Here is a 21,935-nt window from a genome sequence, read left to right as displayed (position 1 = left end):
CACTTCACTGATCAAGTCTGCCATTTCAAAGAAATTATTCCCCATCTTGAAGTCATTCTTTAATTTTAATAAATTAATAAAATATAATGAAGATACATACAATAGACAAGACCAAAAATTTTAATATTAGAATGAACAGATTTAAAATTACATCCTAATAAATATAACAAATTTGACAGGGAAAATAAGAGAAGTATAAAAACTGTACACTTTAGTGTATATATAGGCAATTTATATACAGAATTGCTAGTTTAATCAAATCTTTTCATAGTTCCATAATGCCTATATGTATACTTTGAATTAACACATTATAAATCAGTATTTAAAATTTTTAATGTGATAAGTGAGCTTGCTTCTTGCTCGTTAATTTGTCTAATCTAGGTTGGATTGATGACAATGCTACTCTCAAGGGATAATGTATATTTAAACTGTTTCTATGTTTTGTTTTAATAACACTTAAGGTAGAGAACCCAGTCTCACAGAGGTATGTTGAGGGGAACAGAAGAAGAGATTTTAAAGCAATCTCAGCAAGCTCGGGATATTCACTTTTAACTTTTATCCAAAATGAAGCAAGTGATGCTGTATTTTCAAAATTCATTTTCAATCCTTCATCAGTAGCCAGCTTCAACAACTTATCCTGTAGGATTATAGTTAAATTTAAATTATCTTTTGATGAAAGAAATGGATTTTGTATCCATGAATTTCCTATGCGTGGATCTTCTTTTGAAGGAAAGTACAATTCAAAACAATCTAACAAATTTGTAAGATGTTCACTGACAACTTTTCGTAGATGTGCAATATCAAGATCATTACCTACTTCATTGATAACTGTTGTTAAATTATGGAACATGTCATAACAATCTGTAGAAACTCTTTTTTTCCAAGCTTTTAACTTTTGTTTTTGTCCTTCAATCTTATCTGCCATTGAAAAACATGTTGCGTTCTTTCCTTGCATGCAAACATTAAGATCATTAAAAATACTGAAGATATCAGATAAATAAGCAAGTTTGGCAATCCAATTCACATCTTTGAAAAGCTGGGACCAAACTGGCTTTTTGCTTTGCAGAAATACTAAGAGTTCATTTCGTATTTCAAACAATCTTGATAGAACTTTTCCCCAGGATAACCACCGTATTTCAGCATGCAACAACAGTTGCTTATGATCAGCTTCCATATTATCACACAATAAAGAAAATAATCTTGAATTTAATGCATTAGATTTTATATAATTCACAATTTTTACTATGTCAGTAAGCACGCTGTTCAGTTCAGCTGATATTTTTTTCATAGCAAGACTTTCTCGATGAATGAAGCAATGTGTTATTTTACATTCTGGTGCAAGTTCTTTAATCTGGTTAATCACTTCAGAATGTTTTCCTGTCATTGAAGCTGCACCATCAGAACACACTCCTACACAAAACTTAAATTCCAAACCACATTTGGTGACAACATAATTCTTCAGAGCTTCATACAGTTCTGAGCTAGTTGTGTTTGTTGGTAAAGAGGCTGAAAAAAAGAATTCTTCCTTTATGTCGTCATCATGTTCAAACCTCACATATACTAAAAGAATGATCATGTTAGCAATATCTCTGCATTCATCAAGTTGCAATGAAAAATACTTGGCTAGTTTTATTTGTTCTATGAGTTGGTCTTCCATATCATTCGCCAATTCCTGAATACGCCGAGCTATGGTGTCATTGGAAAGTGGTACTTGAGCTACCTTCTTTGCTGCAGATTCACCCAACATTTCTAAGCAAACTTCTTTGATGCAGTCCTTCACTAGTGTCTCAGCAATTGTGTATGGTGTTTTAGACTTAGCAACCGGAAGCGCTACTTTATAAGAAGCCCTCAAAGCACTAATGTTTATGTGAGAAACATTGAAAACATGCTTTGGTTGGCTTTTCAATTCATTACTCTTTCTTTCAAAGAATTCTTTTGGTTGTGAACTTATTTCTTTATGTTTTGAATATAGATGCCGCTTAAGTTTCGATGGTTTCATCGCTTCATTAGCCAGTACATCTCCACAAATAATACACTGTGGTTTCAGCACTTCACCATCAATTATGGCTATGAAACCAAACTCAATATATGAGGGATCATACTTCCGAGTAAAGCTAGTATGAACTCTTTTGGTTTTCACTCCCTTAAGATGACTTCCATTGTTACCATTCCTTTTGCTACTATTGCCATATTCAGAATAGGTGTGTCTTTTCTTCACAAAAAAGTCCAGTGAAGCTTGTTTTGTCATCTGCAAATTAGAATTAAAAATAAGCAATACAAATTTTACTTTCCTCTTTATTAATAATGTTAAACTAAAAATTGAAAACTAGGCTTGCATCATCAAAAAATCTACAAGTAATAAAAGCTGGAAAGATGTGGAGAAAAAGGAACTCTTCTTCTACACTGTTGGTAGGAATGTATATTGGTACAGCCACTATGGAGAACAGTATGGAAGTGCCTCAAAAAACAAAAAATAGAGTTAATGTATGATCCTGCAATCCCACTCATGGGCATATATTCAGAGAAAACTATAATTCAAAATGATACATACACCCCAATGTTCATTGCAGCACTATTTACAATAGCCAAGACATGGAGGCAACCTAAAGGTCCATGAACAGATGAATGGATAAAGACGATGTAGTACATATATACAATGGAATATTACTCAGCCATGAAAAAGAATGAAGTAATGCCAACTGCAGCAACATGGATGGACCTAGAAATTATCATATTCAGTGAAGTAAGCCAGAAAAAGAAAGATAAATAAATGACATTGCTTATAAGCGGAATCTAAAAACAAGATACAAATGAACTTATTTCCAAAACAGAAAGAGACTCACAGACATAGAAACAAATTTACGGTCAGTTACCAAAGGAGAAAGATGGGGGAGGGATAAATTAGGAGATCGGGATTAACATATATATACTACTATATATAAAATAGACAACCAACAAGGTCCTACTGTATAGCATAGGGAATATACTAAATATTTTGTAATGACCTATAAGGGAAAAGGAGCTGAAAAAAGAATGGGTGTGTGTATACAATATGTATATGCATATATGTATATATACATATATAAACTGAATCACTGTGCTGTATACTTGAAACTAACATAATATTATAAATCAACTGTACTTCAATTTAAAAAGTTTTACAAAACCAGGCTTGATTGAAAACATAAAATGATTTTAAAATTAAGTTATAAAGATAAGTAAATGTTCACATTTTCTCAGTTTTATACAATTCTGGGTTACAGCTGACAAGTTAAACAGCATATCACACATTTTAATGTGAACCTATTATACTTGACTAATTTACAGCTGCTATCACATGTGATTCACCTTGAGAGTTTAACATCAAAACTGAATATTCTATTTGAAAAGATGAGTTCATTAATCATGTGCTTGGTATCAGCAATGTTATATTGTTGTAATTTCCAAGTACTCTCAATATGTGTACTTACCTCATTATGAACTAGTATGACAGTTTGCAGACCAGCACTGGTCTGAAGAACAAACTCTGAATACTACTGGCCCAAATCATGTGTAACCTTCATATTTCAAAACACTAACTTGAACACATATTAGCTCTACTTTATAAAACCTAATGATTGAAAAATCTGTTTGGCCTTATTTCACACTCTGCATTTTAATCAAAAAACCAAACTTTCCCAACACAAACTCATGTCTCCCAACCAAATTTCTCATTCCCTGCCTTCTTAAATATTTCTTCACTTGACCTGAGATGCCCTTTCTTAGCTTACCTCTCCACCCAAACTTACATACATACAACTAAAACAATGTAACAGTAAGTTCATCTGTTCCCAAATTTATCCATCTGTAGAAACATACCACCAGGCATACCATTTGTCCCCTGGATCCTAGCTTTCTCATCCCCCCAAGAAATGCTTGACATCAGAAAAAAGAGATATTACTGCTGCTCACTTCAGAACAATAAACAAAGCAGCATCCAAGGTTATAACTTTCAACTTGAAAAATGAGTGGAGGGAGGACGTTAAAAGTAATTGACCTTTTTTTGGAGAAAATATATCCAAGATGGCCATCATTGTGCTTTAGTGTGCCATGCCAAAACTTTCTCACTCATCATGATCACAGTAAGGTAGAAAGAGGCTCTTGCCTTGCTTTGATCCACAACAAATTCTTTGATCTACACTCAAATTCTTACCCAGTCTCCTGCTTTGTCTGATGAAAACGGTGTCTCTGATGGCTTTAACATTTTGAAAGGTTGAACAGTGAAACTTCTTGGAACCTCATCAGGCTTCCTTTTCATTGTAGTGGTCTGGTAGCAAAGACTACAAGTTATTTTGTTACAATAACCATCAGTCTCACGTTGAGAGGGCACTCCACAGATTGCATGGATGTTTCTACAACATGATTCACAACTATTAGCACCTATGCATTCTTTTCCACAACTTACACATGATAAAAAATTCATTCTGCCTTCAGGAACAGTGTTTTGGGCTACCTTAGGAGTAATAGAAAGAATCTCTTCAATATCACTACTATCTGTTCCAATCTCAATGTTTTCTTCATGCTGGGCTCTTGCAGTATTTTCTGATTCTTTATCAGCCTGTTCCAATTCATTTTCTGTGTTCAGGCTGGCAACAAGTTCTTCAGTTGACTGAGAATGAGAGAGCCCCAGTTTAGCTTCAGAGCTACATGCACCCTCACATAGAGTCTGTTGCATGCGTCTGTGATGGGGTTGATTTTGGGTCATTTGAATAAACCACAAAAATTCAGCCCAGTGTGATGAATTATTAGCTTGCATCCAGGAGATAATCCGATTTTGGATATCCTCATTAACTTGATTTATAGAACTTAGGCTTTGACAGGCCTGAGGATTCCCATGAACAATTTTAAGTTCTGGCCAAATATTACTAAGTTCACTGACAATCTGGCTTGAAAATTCCCTCCCACTGTCAGACTGTAGAACACTGGGTGCTCCAACAATTGTAAAAATATCTAAAAGAGCACGTGCAACCTCTTCAGGCCTTTTAGATTTTAACGACCGCAAAAAACTCAAGTTTGTGCGAAAGTCTTGATAATGCATGATAAATTTATACTCTCCATCAGGATTCAACTGCATGTCTATAAGATCCACTTGGCATCTTGAGTTAACTTCCTTAATTGATTTTGATGTTAGAACTTTCTTGAGTTTTGAATTTTTCTGTTGGCATGGTTTGCAGAGTGTCAAGTATAGCATTATAACTTCTTTTGTGATGTTCTTGTATTTTGCTTGTAACTCTTTTTCCATTCGGGTACGTCCGCCATGTCCAATACTGAGATGTGTATCATGCAATATGTCAAATAAGTCCTCACTATGTAAATAAAACCGTATTTTATCTGTTTCCCCATTTATAGCCTCAATTAGCTTCTCATGACCTTGTACAATGATCACATCAAATCTAGCCAAGCGCCGGTAGTCAATTGATTCTTTTTTTTCCTTAGCCTTAGCTTCTTTCACTTCCCTGATTAATTGACAGTACTTTGCTTTAGAAAATATCTTGGTGTTATTACTCTTGTTTTCCAGTAACACTGCTAAGCTTCTGAAGAACTTTTCTCTCATGTTTTCTGGTTCGATTTCTGCTTCATTAGTATCTAAACTACTAAAGTTATCATCACCCATGCTTTGAGACATCATGGAAAGCCACAAGAATGACCCTAAAATATAAATGAAAAACCAATTAGAATATTTGGGAATATAATCTAAATACCACATTGCCCAAATAACCACTAGAGCTTGGAGTAGAAGTAGATATGAACACACAAGAAGGGCAGCACAATTTTGATTAAGAAGTCTACCTTTGGAGGAATAAAGAGAGGTAGCCAGGAACAAAAAGTTCTGATAAAGAGTAGAAAGCCAGGTTATGACTTTCCAGAGCAGTATTCAGGGTTAACCTTAAAGTAAAGCACTGTTTTATGTAAAACAGAAAACAAATTGATGTTATTATTTTCTCATTTATTTATTAATTATATAAAAACTGGTTTTTGGCTAGAGAAGTCTCAGAAATACAGTAATAGTTTTTTTTTTATATAGAATGATAGTTTCTTACTTAATTAATTTACTTATTTTGGCTGCATCCAGATCTTAGTTACAGCGTGCAGGTGGGACCTTTTGTTGCAGCACCCAAACCTCTAGCTATGTCACAAGGCTCTGGAGCCCACAGGTTCAGCAGTTCCTCCATGGCATAAGGGATCTTAGTTCCCACGTGGATCTTAGTTCCCTGACCTCCACTGCAAGGGGACTGGACCACCAGGGAATGGATGCTTAACTACTGACCATCAAGGAAGTCCTAACAGGTGTTTTTGTCTTTTTTTTAAGTCTCAGGCTATACCACATTTTGTTTTATTCAGTCATGTTAGCTGGTATAGCAACATCTGGGGCTTAAGTTTAAAGATCGTATATTTACATCAGCTCCCTTTTGGTGCTTGTAAAGCTATAAGCCCAATATAAATACCCTTACTACTGATTTTGATAAAGAAAGAGCAGCAGATGAACCTGAAGTAGTGAAAAATCTCTGGCTTAATGTAACATAGTAAAATAAATGTTTAGACTATTCATAATAATAAAAACATTTAAAATCAAATTTGGCTAGTCTTAAGGAAACTATTTTGAAAAAATAAAAAAGAATAATTTGGAATTAGCATATAACCTTGAAAGTCCTATAGATGCTTGGAAAAAATGCTTTTTCTCAAGTTGTTTGATAATTAGTATACCAAATATTGAACTGGTAAATTGAAATAATTCTCAAATGTTCATAATTTCCAAAGCTTCAAAACTGTGTGCTTTGGCCTCATATAACTCTCAATTGTTCCAACAAGACCTTGATCATTTAAGCTTACAGTGAGTTCTCCTTTCTTGAAGATATAATTTATCAATAACATAAACTAGCACTCACTGTTTCATATGTACAACTGACAAGACTATAAGTTTCTAAAGAAGCAGGGATCACTTTTCCTTCTAGTATTTCTTCCACTATTTAACATTTTATTACAAAGAAAAGTGTTGGATAGGGAGTTCCTTGGTGGTCCAGTGGTTCAGACTTGGTGCTTTCACTGCTGAGGTCTGGGTTCAATCTCTGGTCAGGCAACTAAGATTCTGCAATCAAGCCTTGGGGTGCAGCCAAAAAAAAAAGTGTTGGATAAAAATTTGTTAATTAGCTTTATAATGAAGTGACAACACTCCTGAAAAGTGCTATTTCAAAATGTGACTGAAAAGACCATTATATAGATGGTATTTATTTCCACACTGATACATTTTGTATCATGCTATAGAGCCATGAACATAAAGGAAGGTAAACAAGGATAAACCCAGGAGAAGAAAGTAATATAAGGCAATGTAAACGAGAACCAAGAGAATATGAGCTTCAGAAATTAGTACAATCAATATTAGTAGGTCTATGATAAGCAGAAAATATGGAATTGCTAGGGATGTAAGAAAAGAAAAAGTGATATTAATTGTACTTAGGCCTTTTAGAAAAAACAGGTGCTCCAGAACCAAGCCAGCCTGCACCACTGCCTCTACCACAGATTACACTGTTAATAGTCCTTAGATCTCTAGTGGACATGAACTTCAGAAATTCCATTTTCTTCAGTCGGATTTCTAAGTAATATTTCCAATCTTAAATAGCCATATGTAACAAGAATTGGGGAGCAGAGGCTATAGAAATGGGACTCATGGCTATACTGACAAGTGATCCACATTTATATACAGAGGCATCTCTGATTTATCTATCCACAGGTACTTAATTCCATTGCAAGTTATCCATGAAAAATACTGTGTTCAATTATTTTTTACATTATTGTTTGATTGCTTAAGTTCATTAATAGCATTACTCTACACTGGTTGACCTTTCCTTCAGCTATATTCAATAGAAGCTTCAATGGAATAAAGTTTGATAACCTTTCAATGAATGGGCCCTTCCCTCTCCCAAATCTCATACTCTTTCCAAAGACTAAATTATCCTCACCATTATCTTGAAGGAGGTGTGACTCTGGAGATTCACATTCCATTCTGTCTTCTATAGACTGGAGATGGGTACCTAAGGACTCCTTTGCAGTATCTAGGAAAGTCTTTTCTTCCATAGGAACTTCTTGCTCATATGTGCCCTGTGGGACCTGGGGATAAATAGGTACATTTGGAAATTAATATAATGTTAATACTATCACTGCATAAACCATAGCGAAACCTTAAAACATTTTTCTACTGAAATGGAAAGGATGTAAGAAGAAAAAGTCTTCACTGAATTCTTAAGAGGAGTGCTAGATAGAGTAAAAAGAGAAATAAAAAATACTAGAACAAATAAGGTCAGAGCCATACAACAGAAATTGGACAGGAGTTGATATGCAAACCTATGGTTTTTGTTTTGGGGACTAACAATGGAAGCACATTAAAGGAATAGTCCCTAAACTGTGATAACTGGGAGAAAATTGTAAATGAGTTTCAGTAGGAGCAATTTAAAGTAAATATTTGGGGTGAAATTATCTAATAATGACTAATGAACTATTTAACCCAGGAAGAAATCGGACAGTTGTTTTAGACCAAATGTGGAAAACATTAGCCCACTGTGTTATGTATGGATACAGGGGAAAAAGCCAATCAAAATGGGTAACTGTGTTGGGTGAAAAGAAAATATTATTTTAGCCTTACACCAATCATCTAGTACTCGTGTCATAATTAAACTCACCCTATTGTCTCCAAAATATACAGTTGATTCTTGGACAATATTGGCTTGACCCTTCAGGGGTCTATCTACAAAGGAATTTTTTTTTTTCCAACAGCAAATACTACAGTACTACACAATCCTTGGTTGGTTGAATCTGCACATGCAGGAGCAGATCTGGAAGAACGGTGTATAGGGATGCAGGTCAAGAAGCAACAGTTAGAACCAGACATGGAACAACAGACTGGTTCAAAACTGGGAAAGAAGTAAGTCAAGGCAGTATACTTTCACCTTGCTTATTTAACTTATGTGCAGAGTACATCATGGAAATCCTGGACTTGATGAATCACAAGCTGGAATCAAGATTGCTGGGAGAAATATTAACAACTTCAGATATCCAGATGATACTACTCTAATGGCAGAAAGCAAAGAGGAACTAAAAAGCCTCTTGATGAGGGTGAAAGAGGAGAGTGAAAGTTATTGTCACTGACTTTAAATAAACACTGTCTTTAATATAGAAACATGTTTGGGAATCCCTTGGTGGTCCAGTGGTTAGGACTCAGCACTTTCACTGTAATGGCCTGAGTGTGACTCCTGGTTGAGGAATTAGGAACCAAGACACTATGTAGATAAATACACACACACAAACACACACATATAAACATGTTTACCTCCAAGTTATCTATATGGCACTGTTTGTGACACATTTGCTTACCATATTCTTTGGAAACCAGAAGTAAGAACATATTTAAGGCTCTTCATGGGAAATAGATGGGGAAACAGTGGAAACAATGTCAGACTTTATTTTTTTGTGCTTCAAAATCACTGCAGATGGTGACTGCAGCCATGAAATTAAAAGACACTTACTCCTTGGAAGGAAACTTATGACCAACCTAGATAGCATATTCAAAAGCAGAGACATTACTTTGCCAACAAAGGTCTATTCAGTCAAGGCTATGGTTTTTCCAGTGGTCATGTATGGATCTGAGAGTTGGACTGTGAAGAAAGCTGAGCACTGAAGATTTGATGCTTTTGAACTGTGGTGTTGGAGAAGACTCTTGAGAGTCCCTTGGACTGCAAGGAGATCCAACCAGTCCATCCTAAAGATCAATCCTAGGTGTTCATTGGAAGGACTGATGCTGAAGCTGAAACTCCAATACTCTGGCCACCTCATGTGAAGAGTTGACTCATTGGAAAAGACCCTGATGCTAGGAGGGATTGGGGGCAGGAAGAGAAGGGGACAACAGAGGATGAGATGGCTGGATGGCATCACTGATTCAATGGACATGAATTTGAGTGAACTCCAGGAGTTGGTGATGGACAGGGAGGCCTGGCGTGCTGTGATTCATGGGGTCTCAAAGAGTTGGACACGACTGAGCAACTGAACTGAACTGAGTGTTATTCCTCCTTCAGCCTCTATATAAGTTGATATATTAAATCTTTGTAAAATATAATTCTGTGAATCAGTTGTCATAACATTCAATAGGTATGTCTATCTGGACTGTGTTACAGTCTAATATCTGATTCTGCTAAGTCTAGAAATGATAGTGGACAATAAGAAAATCTTGTAATAATCCAGGAAGGTGGTTAACAGCCAACTGTTTGGTACAGTTTGTTATCAGTAATCTAGATTGTTTCTGTCTGGCCTTTCAATAATTTTAACATTGTTATTTGTGTTATCAGCTTACTATAGCTTTTTCTTTAAATAATGTCTTTGCGTATAAATTTACCAGATGAAGTCTAAAGCTTCAGTGCCATTCACAAAAAAAAAAAAAAAAAAGTAATAAAACTTGTGTTACAATGTGTGGTACTATTTTAGTTTAGGAGAGTTTTCATTGACTTGTAGATCTTTTACTCACTTCTACACATGGATCTTTGTTAGTCATGTAAGCAACAAGTAAACTGGGAGGAGATGTGTTAGGTAGATTCTATTCTATTCTAATGAAAATAGGTACATTAATGAAAATAAGTATTCAACAGCCAATAACTTCCCAAGGCCGTCTTAAGAGAATAGCAGCCTCTGGGACTAATCACATCTCCATGGTTAACTCTAAAACTGAGTAAGAATGAAAGTTAAAAGGAGAGGAGGAGCTGTTACCTCCTAAGAACCAGAATTCTGATTTATAGTTATTTAATATACCTTAATGGAGAAGGCAATGGCAACCCACTCCAGTACTCTTGCCTGGAAAATCCCATGGATGGAGGAGCCTGGTAGGCTGCATAAGGGTTGGACACGACTGAGCAACTTCACTTTCACTTTTCACTTTCATGCACTGGAGAAGGAAATGGCAACCCACTCCAGTGTTCTTGCCTGGAGAATCCCAAGGGTGAGGGAGCCTGGTAGGCTACCGTCTATGGGGTAGCACAGAGTCAGACACAACTGAAGCGACTTAGCAGCAGCGGCAATATACCTTAAAGTGAAAAGAACACAAATGATTCTACAATTGGAGGCTTTGAGTATGGCACCTGACTCCAATTCTTTAAGTGTGCCACTTACAATGGAAGTAGCTTGGCCATTTCACATCCCTGCCAAAACCACTCTCTTGCAAATAGCCCTGTAGAAGCCATATTGCACTCAAATAGAACATTTCAATAGTTTGCCTTGCCAAATATTCTTAACTTGGTTAATTTTTAAAATTTCCCTCACTGGGCCTTGGTTTTACAAAAATAATTTCTCATTCACATGACATGTAGAATCTAAAAATGTGCATATAATCAAGCACCCTAGCCTATTGTGCAGGAGACATCAAATGAGAAATAAATATTTTTCTGAATATGATTTTTACGGTAAGTAATATAAACTTAAAAAAAGGTGTATAACTCATAAATGTAGAACTCATTGACATCACAAAGTGAACTACTCATTTAAAAAAACAGAACTTTAACAGCATCTCAGAAAGCTACTTGTGTCTAACCCTCTTCACTCAATGTATCTACTACTCTGACATCTATCATCAAAGATTCATTTTCCTTTTTGGACTTTACAGAAACAGAATCATAATATATACTTACTTTTGCCTGGGTTCTTTTGTTCAGCATTATATTTGTGAAATTCATCCACATTGTTGAATGTAGCCCTTGCTCATTCATTTTCATTATTGTATAGTATTCAGTTATACAAATACACCATGATATATTTATCCATGACAACTTTTAATGGACATCTGTGTTGTTTAGAGTTCTTGGCAATTATAATAATGCTGCTATACATATTATTTTGCATGTCTTTGAATGTGTTCCTGTAAGATATATACCTTGTAGTAGGTTTGCTGGACCATGGAGTATGGTTACACTCGGTTGACATTTTCAAAACGGTCATAACAACTTATTCCTATCAGTAGTACACAGGCATTCTACTAGCTCAACATCCTTACTCAAATTTGGTCACATCAACAGTGGTTACCAAGTTCATTTTAATTTGCATTTTTCTGGTCACTGTGTGCATTTGTGCTAAGTCACTTTAGTCATGTCTGACTCTTTGCGACCCAATGGACTATAGCCAGCCAGGCTCCTCTGTCTGTGGGATTCTCCAGGCAAGAATACTGGAGTGGGTTGCCATTTCTTCCTGCAGGGGATCTTCCCAATCCAGGGACTGAATCCACATCTCTCACGTCTCCCGCATTGGCAGATGGGTTCTTTATCACTGTGCCATCTGGGAAGCCCAAAACAGACTTGCCTCAGGTCCCACCAAAATTTGAACTTGGATTCCTGGATTCAGAGTTCCGAGGGCAAAATACTGTCAGAATTATGAACGCTAATAATTCATTTCACCAAGCAGAACAAGATGCTCAAATAAAGTCTAGTAAAAGGTGTCAGCGGATATCAGTATTCTGTGGGATGGCTTGAAAATTTGGGTCCATGAATACTGAGCCCAAACTGCACATAAACCAGAAAATTCCCAAAGGAAACCGTCACTGATATCTGAACGAAAGCCAAGATGTATTATAACATTATGGTGGGATTTAAGGAATTTATGTGTCATGTTCCTTTTCCCCAAGCTGGACACCATGTTATAAACTTACTTCCTCTTCTTAGACAGAACAGAGTATATAAGAAATCAATTTTCTTTTAAGACAAAAATTCATAAATGGTTGAGCCATTTCCCTTTGGTAAGTTTTTCCCTTCTCTGGTCTTAAGAATAAAAGATCTTATATAGATTTCTTTATATAGTATAATAGCATGCATCTCAGTTTGCCTAAATCTTTCCATAACTGAGGTAAAGGAGGTCCTGGAGGGAAAGATATAAGTCATCTGGGAGACAGGGAAACCTATTTATAATTAAACAATTTTATCAATTCTGTAAAGTTGGTATAAGCACAACCAGAACAACTCAAGACATGAAACAAACTATAAATATGGCTTATTGTGATGCATTTATCACTGATTCCTCCTCCTCCACAACCATATACCCACACACATCTAGCCTCTTGATTCCTCTGCATTTCCATTTGAGAGACCAGTCCAAGGCAGGTGGGCCTGGTCTTAGAAGGAATGGGAGGAATTACATTCAGCATTTACCGCAGAAGTGTCAAGGGTGCCTTTGGATGGCAAAAATAAATTACAAAGGTGAAATTACCTCAAACTGGTTATGACAGTCATTTGTCTTTCACTATATAATCATTGGCCTAATTCTTAGGAGAGGTACTTTAAACTTGAGAGAATATGAATCTTATATGTAGCTGACCATCATAATACACAGTTATTTAAACTTGACACCCTGCAATTAAAGTTATTTTTATAAACCAAAAATTTCAATGAGGTTAATTTTTTAAATACTTTTTAGGAATTAACAGCTTGTATCTATTTAAAATGTACAATCTTTAAATGTGTGCATGTGTCATTTTAAAATTCCAGAATAATAGATTAATACTTATACCTTCCCACTTACATGTATTTCATTAAAAGAAATTATAGATAGGTGGTGATGACCATGGCTTTCCAGGTGGTGCAATGATAAAGAATCTGCCTGCCAATGCAGGAGGTGCAGGTTGATCCCTGGGTTGGAAAGATCCCCTGAAGTAGGAAATGACAATCCACTCCAGTATTCTTGCCTAAAAAATTCCTTGGACAGAGTAGCCTGATAAGCTACAGCCCATGGAGATGCAAACAGCTGGACGCGACTGAGCACGCGCACATGGTAATGACCTTAGGGAGGCAACTAAGAAAGAGACGAAGGTTTTCTTGATTTCTGTAAGGTAATAAATGTGTTTTGGTGCTGAAAAATAGGACGTGCTCAATAAATAATTGACTACACAGCAGATAGTATTTTAATTGTTTTTCTAAGTCGATGGTGATTATTTGGGGTCATATTTCACTTAGTTTTTCAGGCTAATAAAATTAATTAGTAGTATATGAATGTGTGTCAGCTAATTATAAAAAAGTTGATCAGAGGTGTCCTTATAATCATGGGGGAAAAATCCTTAACATTTTTGTATAAATTATGTACATATAATTAATAAAGTTGATATATTAAGTTCTGTTTTGATAATATTTAAAATACATACTCTAAATGTAAATAGCCCTTTTAAGTCATTACAAAGTGTTGTACACTGTAGTTATTTTCTATTTATAGTTTACTGTATCTTCTATGCCTGAAATGTTGCAGGAACTAGACATCCTGGAGCCTTAAGGGCTATAAAAATTCTTCAGGGTGGCGGGACAGGGAGCTTAGGAACATGCCTAAGGCTCTGCATAACCTGCTGAGCAGCTCCCAAAACTTGACCCTTCACGGGCAGTCCCCCGCAGTTTACTCAGGAATAATTTTGGAGAAGGCAATTTCCATTGGTAGGCTGCAGTCCATGGGGTCGCTAAGAGTCGGACATGACTGAGCAACTTCACTTTCACTTTTCACTTTCATCCATTGGAGAAGGAAATGGCAACCCACTCCAGTGTTCTTGCCTGGAGAATCCCAGGGATGGCGGAGTCTTATGGGCTGCCGTCTATGGGGTCGCACAGAATCGGACACGACTGAAGCGACTTAGCAGCAGCAGCAGCATATAATTCCTAGATTTTTTTTTAAATTTCTAATAAGAAATTTGGTCATAAAATAGTGGAGTAAATATGGCTGTATTCATTAGAAATTCATGCATTTCTCAATTAATTATAACACCCAACTTACAATGGCTTAAACAAATTGGGGGTTATTTTTGTCATATGCTAAGAAATCTAGAGGAGGGCAATTGCTGGCACTGATTCACATACCTAACAGTTGTCAGGGACCAGAGCTGTCTTCCTTCATAACATGTTGGTGGTCATCCTAACATTTGTCATTACGTCATGGTCACAAGATAGCCACCATAGCTCCAGACATCACATTGGTGTTCAAGACAGGAAGTGGGAAAAGGCAGAACTAAACACATCTGTGCCATTTTATAAGGAAAATATAAGCTTTCCCAGAAACTCCTAGAAAATATGCTTATTTCTCTTTGGCCCGAACCATATTGCATGGCCAACTCTAGTACAAGGAAAGCTGAGAAGCATTTAATTAGGTACATAGCCAACAGTTAAGTAGATAGCTTCCCCAGTGGCTCAGTGGTGAAGAAACCCTCTGCCAATGCAGGCAGGAAACACGGGGAAGATCACCTGGAATGGGAAATGGCAACTCACTCCAGTATTTTTGCTTGGAGCCTGGAGAACCCCATGGACAGAGGAGCCTGGCTGGCTACAGTCCATAGGGTTACAAAGAATTAGACGCATGAACATGAAGACTATGTCTGAGCCCCTAGCTTTTCTAAGAGAGCCTGGATAGCTCAGTCGGTAGAGCATCAGACTTTTAATCTGAGGGTCCAGGGTTCAAGTCCCTGTTCAGGCGTTGCTCTAGAGTGTTTTGGGAAGCTCAGTCAGTAGAGCATCAGACTTTTAATCTGAGAGTCCAGGGTTCAAACCCCTGTTCAGGCTTAAGTGAAAGTCCTTCAAACCTGTCCAACTCTTTACAACCCCATGCACTGTATAGAGTCCTGAATTTTCCAGGTTACAGTACTGGATGGGTAGTCTTTCCCTTTGGGCATAGATTTTTAGGCTCCTCAGTGGGTGGCTCAATGGTAAAGAATTTCCTGCAGGTTTGATCCCTGGATCCGGAAGATGCCCTGGAGAAGAGAATGGCAATCCACTTCAGTATTCTTGCCTGGAGAATCCAAAGGACAGAAGAGCCTGATGAGCTACACTCCCTAGAATCACAAAGAGTTGGACACGACTGGAGCAACTTAGTGTAGCCAACATGAAGTATTTTTTATGGAAGAAAGAAGGGGTGTACAATAGATACTGGGCTGGCAGTTAAAAGCATTTGCAACAATGGCATTTTCCCCTTCCTTCAGAAATCACACAGAAACAAAACAAAACAAAAATAGAAAAACTTTTATGCAATTATGCAAATTTGACATTTAACCCTGAGTCTTGTGAAAAACTTTCCAATATAATCAGAGCATAACCCTAAACATTACCCAGTATTGACCAAAGACAAAGTCCTACCAGAAGAGGAAAATTTTAAAGTAACAGGTACTTGTTAAGGTGGGGGGCGGGGGGAACAATAATACTGTTTATTTGAAACAGAAAAGGTGTGATGGCTAGAAGAAAGAGACTGCCTGAATAGGAATCTATGCAATAATATATGAACCCATGAAACATGCTTTCTGTAAAAGTATACAAAAACTAACAGGATTTATGGAGAAAATAAAGTTGTAGGGTAGATTATTTAAATTCTACATAGCTTTGTCAGGAGACATTAATAAAACTACAGAAATTCCAGCAAAATTACAAGTTTAGACAAAAAGACAAATTAGATAAAAAATATTAAGTATTTAAAAAATATTAAGTATTCTAAGGATTTTTACCTTAGAAAAGTGATGGTATCTTGTTAGAAGTATAAGGAAAGGGTGAGGCAAGGGTCAAGGGATATCATCATCAGAAGTTCAGATGGACAAGCATTTGCACACTTTCCAAGAAATGTAGTGAAACTACAAAATATATAATGACAGTTCTGGCTCATCATCTTGTTTTTATTTTCTGACACTGGCTTATAAAAAGTTATTTAGTTTTTCCTGCTTAAATATTTTCCTTCTTTCATAAAGAAGCTATTTCATGGTTCCAAATAGGACTTTATGCCATGAAGTGAAATCCTGCTGCATTCTACATTGTAGTCAAGTTATCGTCTATCTACTGCAACTACTGCTCTATCATACTTAGAGCAGAAGATAACTGAGTAGAAAGCTGAGTAGTACTTGTGGGGTAGATTGTCTAACTGTATCATCGTCTTACAGACTTCCACTTGAGCCTCAGCAGCTAACTGTTGGAGCTCTTGTATACAGACAGCTTCTGAATGAGACTGCAGCAGTTCCTCAATATCTCCACTCAGCTTTTTAAAATCCAACCTCCTCTGCAGAAGTAACGTAAGTTGCTTTGATTTAGCGGAGCTCTTCTGAAGGTTCAAAGCCTTTAGAATCATAAATTAAATCAGGGAGAAAAATCTTTTTTTTGGCCATGTCAAGTCTTAATCGTGGCACTCTCTCTCTGTTGCAGCATGATGGCTTCTCTCTAGTTGTGGCGTGCCAGCTCCAGGGCACATGGGCTCTGCAGTTTGCTGAAAGCGAGTTCTCTAGTTGAGGCCCGCAGACTTTGCCGCCCTGTGCATGTGAGATCCTAGTTCCTTGACTAGGGATCAAACCAATGTCCCCTTCATTGGAAGGTGGTTTCTCAACCAATGGACCACCAGGGAAGTCCCAGTCAGGGAGAATCATACCATACCCCAGGCAAGTAGGCTTTTGTGACATCATCTCAAGCCTCTATAATAATAGCAATTGCAAGTTTAATGCTTTATCAATTCCAGAATTCAAAAACTGTGTGTGCATCATCACCTGATGTAGATGCAAAAAACACCTTGAATGTTATCCTTAAATAATAATCTTTAATGATTGCGATCACAACCTGATTAGAGGGCTGAAGAAAAGTAGTTATATTAGGAGGTAAAAGAGAACTTTAATAGTTGAAGAAAGTTCATCAACTGTTGGAGGATGGCTTAGTGTATTACTGAGAATTACAAGAATTTTGAGAGAAAAGTTGTTTGTTCCTCTTGAAATATTTTTTAAAATCATCTACAAAACATCACCTAGAAGATAAGTAAATATCTGCCCTGCCATCCAACCTTTCTTGTAGACTTATAATACTCAGGCTAATCTTTACATTTATTTTTAAAGCTTGTAGGTTGGCAGAATAATAAATTACACAGGCTTTAGATTTAAATTCCTACTGGCATTTGCACCCAGCATCACCATCTTAAATACTGGACCTTCTGTTTCCCCCTTCAAGATACAGGCCCTTGAGATCACTTGCTCCAACAGAGAGTGGTTCCATCAAAATCAAAAACCTGATCTAGGTTATATACTTCTTTGTCAATCAAATTTCTTAACACTGGGGGAAATGTCTTTTCAGCTTCTTTGCACTCACAGCTTCACCAGAGAGCTAAATATTGTGGCAATCATAGCAGTTCTTGAAGCCACTAAACCAGCCACTATTTGCACTAAATGAAGGCACTTCTGCACTTTCTTCTTAAGGTCATACATATTGCTAATATTTTCTCTTTAATTTTAAGAAAGGCTACTTCTCATTGCTTCTTTCTTTGGCATAAAATTCAAACAAATGTTCCATTTCTTCCATTTCCTTATGCCTTGTTCTAACAAATTTTGTAGCAATTGCAGCTGTTCCAGCTAGATAACTTTCTTTTATTTTCCCAGCATTGTCTCTAATTGTTTGTAAAGTTGACTCTTCTATTTCAGTTGTATGTTTTTTCATTTCTTTCAAACCATTTTACAGTTTTGAGCTTTTATTTGTTAAATCTTTTCTTTCATGCTTACTAGCAAAAATTTTATCACCAGCACACTTCTATGGCACTTGCAACTCCCCCTTGCTTGCTCATTTTCTGGAACACAAAAAAGTTGAGTAAAGATTGCACCAAAATGGGAGGAACTATGCACATAAGTATTTCTAAAACAGAGACTGGGGCCAAGAGGAAGGATGTGGAGGTGAATGGGCAGTATGTACATACTGTATGTCTTCACAACTTGCCATGCTAGGCTATACTTTGCATTCAGCTGCTCTTACTTAGGTGGCCCAAAACATCAACTTTCATGGAAAACTCATACATGAGCCGACACAATTTCAGCATTACATTGACTTATTTCCCTATTTATCAGACTCATATGAAAGATTTTGCATTCCAGAAAAACATGTTAACAGATCATAAAATGTTAAAACGTTCTATACATATATAAAACGTTCATATTAAAAAAAGAGTTCAGATAAATGTGTGGATAGTATCTTACAGAAATGGGAATGTTTGGCAATACCCATAATATTTTAAAATTACTGTCATAAAAAGCACATATATGCTCTTAAAAATAACCTCTAGTGTGTTGGACCTCACATACCAACAACTCCAAGTACTGAAAAGTACCTAGAAAATGATGCAATTAATCTCTTCATTGTACAGATGAAGTCATCAAAGTCCAGAGAAGGTGTGTACCTGAGGTTACACAGCTAATTAGTGACAGAGCCTATTATAGAACCCAGATGTTAGGATTCACCATTTCCTGATATTTCCATTAAATGAGGCTACTTCTCTATTTGTTTCTCCTAGAAGGTATTCCTTGTATTCTTACACCGATTTGCTTCCATCTATGGTCAAAGTAGTGGGCATCATAAGAAGAGATAGCTACTTTTATCTCACAGTCACTAAATAAAATATACTTTCTATTCACAAGCACTGGACCAAGGTTTCCCATTTGGTATCCCGTTTCCTTATTAGAATCAGCTACCACCAACATAAAAATTGTTATCCCAGAAGCATGAATCTATTCATCTATTCCAGTGATCAAATGATAATGCCCAGAATTCAAATTTGCAGCAGTCAGTGTGAAGTGAACTCCACTCACTCCACTTTGGACCCACAGCACTCAAATTCTCCACAAAAGATGGCACCTCCAATTTCTCACCTGCTGTCTAGGTTCATCAAGCTCCCTCTCCAAATCCTCCAGCACAGTCACCACCTCCTCGCCACTCTCAGGATGATGCTCCCGTACCCAAGCCTGGAGCTCCTCAGGCAGGATGGTCAGGAGCTGTTCCAGCACCAACAATTCCAGGATCTGCTCCTTTGTGTGTGTCTCTGGGCTCAACCACAGACGGCAAAGTTCCCTGAGTTGGCTCAGAGCCTCCCTGGGTCCGGGAGTCTCCTGATAGCAGAACTGCCGGAAACGTTGACGAGAGAGTTCCCTGCTATAAGACAAATTCTTCTGTAGGAAGGATGCCTGATCCCAAATAGGGTCCTCTTCTTTAACCTTTATTTTGATAATCTCCCCTTGTTCCTCTGAACCGTGCCCAGCCAAGGCTGGGATGGTCCCGGGGGCTGCTGCCATCCTTAGCTTGGCCTTGCTCCAACAAGGATCTAAGGAGATGTGTGATTTTATTTGAGGTCCCCACCCAGTCTTTGATCAGGAAAGCTTTTTTTTTTAATAAGAAAATCCTGTTGACACAGACAAATTACAGACGCAGCTAAATTTTTTTTTTTGTTTAGGTGAAAACAGGTTAGTTACTTGATCAATTCCATTGAAAGTGAAGCCATTCTCTGACAAGACCGGAAATTGTGAGTTCAGAACTATTTACTAAAGCTTCAGGAGCACAAATTGAGCGTCAGCTTGCTTGCGAGACAGAACACTGAGGAAAGTCTGGCCCTAAAGCCTGGGTCTACTATCCCCAACAAGAAACCGGCGCTCTGAGGCCCAGGCCCGGGATAGAGGGAGAGGTAAAGGGGCTCTTTCCACCCCGCTAGCAGTCGGCGGGGAAGGCCCGATTGTTGCCGCGCAGACGCCCTCTGCCCTCCGCCACTTCCCCCTCAAAGGAGCTCGGACTGTCTCGAGCCAAGCCAGAGAAGTGGGCAACAGGCGACACTCCCGGGCGAGGCGGTGGCTCGTCTCACACACCCGCCTGAGGCCCCAGCTCGTTCCAGCCTGTCCCCGGGAGCTGCGCTCACTTCCGGTCCGCTCTAGGATGCCAGGTGGTGCAACCAGCTCGGTGGTCGTGGTAAATCCGAGAGGTGAACACAAGCTGTCAAGTGCTCTGTAAATTGTACAGAGACTTAACTCCCAAGTTACCCAGTTACCGGTGAAGAGTTTCACCGTGTGAGTAGAGCTAATGAGGGGACTGCTCTGGGTTTTCTTGTCACGGTGATAATCTGTCGCTGCACTAAGACCTGCAGCACTCATCGCCGCGTCCTAAAACAAAAGCAGAAGAGCATCTCTGCGCGATTGCCCAGTTAGCGAATTCGTAGACTCCACTTGGCCTTTTCACGTTAATGTGGGCCACTGTCTTCTTTCCCAGTAGCCATAATTTAGCTAACTCGAAAAGGAAATGTAAAATCTAGCTCCTTCTTTCCCTTTTATAGATGGGGGGGGGGGGGGGGGGGGAATCAAGATCCATATAGGGAGCTTACCCCCTAATGACAGCAATAGCTATTCCTGCTACTTCTGGCTCTGTGAGCCATGCTGTTAACAATCCTGGAAAACAGGCCTCAGAAAACTAACAAGGAAAATCTGGACGTGTTTTCAGAGTCTAAGAAGTCGCTAGAGTTGGGCGACCAGAACATTCATACCTGGCTCAAGCTCCTTCAGACAGTGTGCTCTGCCAGGCAAGGTATTCAAAGAATGGATGTAGGTGAACAAAGAGAAAACTCTGTTTCAAGAGGAAGAGGCTGAGGCACCGGTGGATTCTGCTGGAGGTCTAAAAGCCCAGGAATCATCGCAAGTGCCAGCCTAATTCCTCTTCCACCTCCCCACTCAATCTGCCCCCCACGGCCTGGTTAAGAGCACTCAATAAATAATAGATGCCTGAGGAATATTTGTTGAATTGCTGAATGTCTTCCTTTCCCATTCTTTTTCGTTCTACTTTGATCTCTATTAGTTACTCACATTTTGGCATTTCTGATTCAAGCGACTTTTAAGAATCAGAACGTTTCTTTTAGAGATCTTGAAATCAAAACTTCTTACCCTTGAGATCTGTAAATGTCCTGAGTGAGTCGCTAAAGTCGATGAAATTGTATATGAAATTTTGTCCATGTGCCCAAGTCATCAGAACCTCAAAAGGACTGAGATCTCCCCATCTCAGTGTCTCATTTTCCTAGTCACTATTAACATGTTGCATTTATCTTTGGTGGTTTCTCCCTAACTGTTAATCCCTTGCAGTCAGGGGTTCTGTCTTCTACTC

The 21,935-nt window shown here is 37.9% G+C and overlaps 1 protein-coding gene and 1 non-coding gene across 2 annotated transcripts; one reads left to right on the top strand and one right to left on the bottom strand.

Moving 5' to 3' along the window:
• Nucleotides 1–105: 105 nt before the first annotated feature.
• On the bottom strand, nucleotides 106–20,685 carry SCAND3 (SCAN domain containing 3). Its single transcript, XM_004019051.6, has 4 exons — nucleotides 19,673–20,685; nucleotides 7,998–8,145; nucleotides 4,193–5,688; nucleotides 106–2,248 (listed from the first exon to the last, which is right to left on the bottom strand). Exons 1-4 carry the CDS (start codon nucleotides 20,090–20,092, stop codon nucleotides 332–334), a joined length of 3,981 nt encoding a protein of 1,326 aa, XP_004019100.2. The 5' UTR covers nucleotides 20,093–20,685; the 3' UTR covers nucleotides 106–331.
• TRNAK-UUU (transfer RNA lysine (anticodon UUU)) lies at nucleotides 15,429–15,501 on the top strand. The gene has a single exon. It is a non-coding gene; the product is annotated as a tRNA-Lys (tRNA).
• Nucleotides 20,686–21,935: the final 1,250 nt, after the last annotated feature.

This window comes from Ovis aries, chromosome 20 (genome assembly GCF_016772045.2).
Source record: "Ovis aries strain OAR_USU_Benz2616 breed Rambouillet chromosome 20, ARS-UI_Ramb_v3.0, whole genome shotgun sequence".
Classification (NCBI taxonomy): Eukaryota; Metazoa; Chordata; class Mammalia; order Artiodactyla; family Bovidae; genus Ovis; species Ovis aries.
Note: the sequence above shows the minus strand (reverse complement) of the source record. Positions and strands in the feature narration are given on the sequence as shown.